The 6593-nt window shown below is 39.8% G+C and overlaps 1 protein-coding gene across 1 annotated transcript; it reads left to right on the plus strand.

The window, feature by feature from the left end:
- Nucleotides 1-534: 534 nt before the first annotated feature.
- Nucleotides 535-915, plus strand: LOC148690269 (uncharacterized). Its single transcript, XM_088687231.1, has one exon. The coding sequence runs from the start codon at nt 535-537 to the stop codon at nt 913-915; it is 381 nt and encodes a 126-aa protein (XP_088543357.1).
- The last annotated feature ends 5678 nt before the right edge of the window (nt 916-6593 follow it).

Consider the following 6593-nt stretch of genomic DNA (forward strand, 5'->3'; position numbering starts at 1 on the left):
TGTTTGCAAAAGGTTCTCAAAATCTAAGAAACAAAGCAACACGACTAGCTCTCCTCCACGACGGTCGGCCTTGGAAAGACTTGAAGAAACCAAGAAGCCTTCTAGGAAGAGGAAGACAACACCGTAGGAAGAAAAGCTCAATGGTTTAGCAGAAAAAGATGACGTTCGAAGCTCGATTTCTTCAAGGATGAAGCACAAAGCAACCTTGGAAGTCAACACAAAAGGACAACTAAAGGTAATGAGGCACACCATCGTCCATATTGGCCAATCTTCACGCCAACAAGCCCAAGAGGATGGCATTGAAGAGGAGGTCGAAGATGTCTTCCACATCACAATCCAAGAAGACAAAGAAGATGAAATCCCCGAGGAAGACGTCACTACTATGACACCATAGCTCGAGGATGGGGTCAAGCCACGATTAATGATCTTAAGAAGGAAACTATCGTCCGTTTCATCAAGGAGCATATCATCCATCGATATGGTGTGCCTCGTTACATCATCACTGACAATGAAAAACAGCTGTCCAATTGACTCATGGACGAGCTCTGTGAGAAATACAAGTTCAAGCAGCACATGTCTTCCATGGATCATGCTCCGACCAACAGCTTTGCGGAAGCATTCAACAAAACGTTATGCAACCTCTTAAAGAAAGTAATCGGCCGAACAAAGAGAGATTGGCACAAAAGAGTAAGGGAAGCACTTTGGGCATATAGGATGACACATAGGACTCTTACCCAAGCTACGCCTTATTCTCTCATATATGGCGTGGAAGCTGTTCTGTCACTCGAAAGTCAAATCCCCTCACTAAGGATGGCTATACAAGAAAGCTTGACTAAAGAGGAAAATGCAAAGCTACGACTGGAAACACTCGACGAAAGGAAGCTCGAAGTTCAACAGCACTTGGAATGCTACTAAGCACAGATATCCAAGGCATTTAATAAGAAAGTACGCCCAAGGTCTTTCCAAACTGGAGATCTTGTCTTGGCATTACGAAGGCTTATCATCACAACTCACAAGACAAAAAGCAAGTTCACGTCAAAGTGGAATGGACCTTATGTAATACAAGAGGCCTACACCAACGACGCCTACTTAATCATGACGGAAGACGGCTTAAAGATCGGCCGCATCAACAACAGGTTCTTAAAGCACTATTATCCCTAAAACAAACAAGCACTACTCCTAGCCTACATGAGCCTAAACTACACACAATATAATGGCCCTTGTTCACACAAGCTTAAAAGGCGACACTCGACGCTCCTTGTTCGCATGAGTTTAAAAAGAGACACCCAATGCTCCTTGTTTGGACAAGCTTAAAAGGCGACACCCAACTCTCCTAACCTGCAAGAGCATAAACTGTGTACAGCAAAATAAAATCAAAATCAAAATCATCATCAAAATCACCACCAAAAGCATAAAAAACAATCCATCATTTCTTTGAACTACGTCATGACTTGATCCCTCCTCAACCAAGGGTATGTGGGCAACTTGAAACTTCAAAACTTCAAGTACAGTCACACCATCAACAAAAACACAAACACTTTGAAGAATAAAGAGCAAATTCAAAATGTGAATACTTTATTTCTTTAAAGGAAGAATTTGGCTACAAAGCCCTATTACAAAATGAGCAAAAGCAAAAAAGGCTTAAAATACAAAAAATGGAAGAGCAATTGAATATAGGATAATTGAATATAGGGATGGTTAACAATTGTGGGGTGTGGCAGAGTAAGGGAGAAAGAGGAGTTAAGGGGGAAAAGAGGAAGGGTAAGAGATTTTGGCCGTTATATTTCTATCCTTATGGAACTAATTTGGATAGGATTTGTACCCTATAAATAGTAAGAACATGTACATTCTATCACTCTCTTTCTCACTTCATTTACATGGAGGAGTAAACTCAACTTCAAAAAAAAAAAAAAAAAAAAACAAAAACTAGGAAATGCCCACTGCATTGCCGTGCAAAGGAAACCCTCCTTTGAGCAATCCCTAATAACAGATACTGCATTGTCGTGGAAAGGAGACCCTCCTTTGAGCAAACCCTAATACATAGTTAATGCCTAACATGCCCGTGTGAACAGGGGCCATTGTTTCGTTAACTCCAAGTATTGTATGTTGGAAGTTGATGTAGTGCTAGCTCCTTGTTATCAGCAACGACAAGGTCTCCCTTACTCATTAAATCAAGGAAGTTGATTGTCTCTGTTTGCCTTTCCTGTAGGGGATTGTATGATTGACGTAAATTTCCTTTAAGTTTTTTAGTACGACAATATAGTTTACACTAAAGGGAGGGGGAGTTTGGAAGCCACACAATGGGTGTTAAATTTTGGTTTCAAATCTTGTATTGTATTTCTCATTATGTTGTTTACAAGAGTAAACAGGCAACTCTTATAGAGAGACGAAAAGAAGAATACAAGAGGAAGGCTAACAACCATACCTCACTACCAAATCAGTCCTAACAAGTGGAGAAGACAAATATTAATAACAAGTAAGTGGTTCCTAGAAACAAGGAAGAAAGATTGACAAAAGACCTAAGTGAGTGACAAGGTATGAAAGACAAGAGTATGGTTGAGAAAATCACTTTAACCCATGACTTAGCTAGAGTGATGTTTACAACCATACTTGTGACATTTGCTTTACAACCATACTTGTGACATATACAAGCAAATAGTAATTGGTTTGTTTCAATACTCCCCCTCAAGCTGGATAAAGGGGGTTAATTGATCCAAGCTTGCACAACAAACGCTGAAATTGAGTAGAATCTAGGGCTTTTGTGAACAAACCAGCCTGTTGATCGTGACTTCATGTGAACACTATGTCTATCACCTTGGATTGAACTTGAGCACGAATGTAATGGCAATCAACTTCAATATGTTTAGTCCTCTAATGAAACACTGGATTGGAGGCAATGTGCATGGCAGCTTGGTTGTCAAAAAACAAAGACATTGGTGTGTTGCTTGTGAAACCGAGATCAGAAAGAATACCTTTCAGCCATATAAGTTCACATGTTGTCACTGCCATGGCCCTATACTTCGCCTCTGCACTGGACCGTGCAATTACGATTTGCTTTTTGCTCTTCCAAGTGACAAGATTACCTCCAACAAATGTGCCAAAACCGATTCACCGATGTTGACTGGGCTGGAAATTCCATTGATCGAAAATCTACAATGGTAGTTCCAGCCCAGTCATCATCGATGTAAGCCATAATGTGATTTAAACCATTGTTCTTCATAAGTATTCCTCTACCTACTGAGCTCTTGAGATAACGCAGTAATCATTTGACAATTTCCTAGTGAACTAGTTTAGGAGAGTGCATAAACTGACTGGCTAGGCTTACTGAATAAGAAATATTAGGCCTAGTGATGGTGAGATAAATGAGTTTCCCAACCACTCGCTGATAAACACTAGGATCCAAGAGAGTTTCACCTTTTTCATGTAACTGAAGTTTGCTAGCTAGGGGTGTAGGAGCTGGCTTGCACTCCATCATGTTAGCTTCATCTGAAAGATCTAGAACATACTTTCTTTGATTCAAGAATATCCCATTTAAAGAGGTGGCCACCTCAATTCCAAGAAAGTATTTCAAGGTCCCTAAGTCTTTAGTGACAAATTTTTTACGAAGTGATTGCTTAGGTAGCCGTGATTTCACTGACATTATCACTTGTAATAATTAGATCATCAACATAGATTAGCAAAGTACCACTAATTTGCCAGTATTACCACTTTGAACAAACAAGGAAGAGTCAGCATGACTCCTTTCGAACCCTGCAGCTTTAAGAACTGAACTGAGCTTTGAGTACCAAGCTCTGTGGGACTATTTGGGACCATTTATGGCTTTGTGAAGTCTGCAGACCTTATTGGATTCATTTTCTCATGGATGACCTGGGCTACTTCATGTACACTTCTTCTTCAAGCCCCGCATGAAAATTGCATTTTTCACATCCATTTGGAATAAAGGCCACGCAATACCGACTACCATAGAAAACAATACCCTCACAATGTTCCTTTTGGTTCTTGGAGCAAAGGTTTTGTTGTTGTCAATGCCATAAGTTTCTGTAAAACATTGAGCTGCTAAATGTGCCTTATGTCTCTCAATGCTTCCATTGGAGTTGAACTTGGCCTTATATATCCACTTACTTCCCACTGCCTTCTTGCCTTTTGGAAAATCCACAACACTGCATGTCTGGTTGTTATTTAGAGCTTGAAGCTCTTAAGTCATAGCATCTTTCCACTCAGGCATGCACGAGGCTTCATGAAAATTCCTTGGTTCCAAAGTGTTGGATAATTTGTTAAGAAAAGAAGCATAAGATGGTGCAAATTTGTGATAAGAAATGGCTGTAGAGATAGGATGCCTTGCAGTGTAAGTAACGTACTCTTACAACCTTACTGGTGGATGTCTATCTCGTGCAGGATTTTTCCTTGGTGCACTTATAGCTTGCTGAGTTGGTTCAGGTTCTGATAATCCTGAGGAGCTAGGTATGCCGTCATTTACACTCTCATTAGGGTGAGAATTCTCAGTGTTGGTATGGGCAGGAGTGACTTCATGAACTTCTGTTGGAGTAGGCAGTGGAAATAGGTCCATAAGATGTTCCATAAGATCTTCATCAAATCGAACATCTCTAAAGACTGCCAGCTTCCCAGTATTAGGGTTATACACCTTGCAACCCTTTTGAGAACTGGAGTATCCCATAAAAACACATTTGACAGCCCGAGGGCCAAGTTTATCACGATGGGAAAAAAAAATTTCAATGCCATTCCTCAGTATGATACTCTCAAAGCTTTTGGATGTCCTTTGTTTCTGAAAATGTGATTTGCCAGTGGAATTGATGCCCCTTCGTGGTGTATTGGAGCTTGAGCCACAGCTCGACAATGCAGAATTATTTACACTTCTCTTAAAATTCAAAGTCTTTCTATGGCCAAAAGATGACTGCTTACTGTTATTATTCGTTAGCATTACTGTTATCCTCATCATCATCGCCATCATTAGGAGCATTCTTAGAATCCTCAACACGAAGCAGAACCTCAAAGAATTCTTGGTAGGTAGAGCACAGAGTAGAGGTCGCCAAGGAACGTAACCGCTTACAAATCCCTTTCTTAAAATAACAGAGCATCTCCCTGGGATTCTCAGCGATCTGAAGACAATAGCGAGATAAGTCAGTGAACTTTCGATGGTAATATGTGGCTGACATCATACCTTGTTTCAGCTCTGTGAATTATTCCCTCTTCTGGTCCTTATACTCCAAAGATGTAAATCTCACCTCCAATAGACGTCTGAACACATTCCAATTCGTGGCATCTTGAGGGGACAAATGGGCATGACTCCTAATCCCACCAAGATCCATCTCCCAGACGGAAGAACCAAGTCAATGTCTCGACTCGTCTCGACCCATCTCTCCTCTGGAAGATTTCCCTGTCGCTGCATAACTCGAAAAGTCTTCTCAACATGGTCGATCCAAAACTCGAATTTCTCGGGTCCTTCATTGTGAAAGAAATTATTTATCTTAACTATGAGCATGCTAGTAGGGATTCATACTTGGCGTCGTTGTTGCTTACTTTGAATGGTATCTTAAGGGCTTGTTCAAGTATAGACAACGATTATTCCCATTCCGCCTTGACTGCGCAATAATTGATCGCTTAACGCAAGGGGACGTAGTTTATCGAGGATTAAATCATTTTATCAAAAAAGCATGGACATTGATTATTCCCTAAAATAACGACTTGCAATTAAGAAGAAAAACGAAACAAAAAACAAATTGAGATAAAATCCCAATTTTAAAGTCCAATTGTTCGTCCATCTTTCCACAAGGACTACTGAGCAATAACAAATTCAGAAAGGATGGTTTGTTGGTGCATAAACTAGAAATGGAAGGTAAAGAGAGAGTGGAGAAGCAAAAATGGGGAAAGAGAAGAATAATAATCTAAAAATGAAAGGCAGATAGGAGTTGCAGAGAAGTGGGTTCTGATTTAGGCAACCAAAATCCTAGGGATGAAAACATTTTACTCAATCGTGGACAGCAAAATATTGCAGGAAAAAAGAACAAAACAAACAAAATTGCAATTGAGACGTGGATGTAAAAGAAGATGACGAATTATAAAGCAAAACAACAGAGAAAAAATCCCAATTCAGAATACTCATATTCCCTAAGGAACACATAGATCAATTTAGTCAAAAAAATATAGAAAAGCATATGGATTTGGTTCGTTTGATGAGGGCACCTTTGGCCTGGCCGCATTAATTTTGTTCAATCCAATCAGAAATTGCGAATAAAAATGATCAACATAAACAATAGTTTGAGTAAAAAAAAGTTGTATAAAATTTCAAATTCCATTCCAAGTGAATACCCGAAGTGAGAACGAAGAAGCACAAGAGTGGAAAAACGAGAATATTCAGAGGCATAGGCAGTTTTACAATAATGCCCTCAGAAATATCATGAGTTATTTTGTTTGGTGAGGTAATTTTGTCAATTAAATGTGGAAAATTGACCGACTTTGGTTCTTGAGCAGCCATGGCAAGCATGGAAAGGAGTTGCAGGGAGGTCTCGTACTGGGGATAAAAAAAACATTTACCCAAAAGCATGGACGGTGCTTACTGCCCGGAAAAAAACAAT

This window comes from Pyrus communis, chromosome 16 (genome assembly GCF_041283825.1).
Source record: "Pyrus communis isolate YQ-2024b chromosome 16, ASM4128382v1, whole genome shotgun sequence".
Classification (NCBI taxonomy): Eukaryota; Viridiplantae; Streptophyta; class Magnoliopsida; order Rosales; family Rosaceae; genus Pyrus; species Pyrus communis.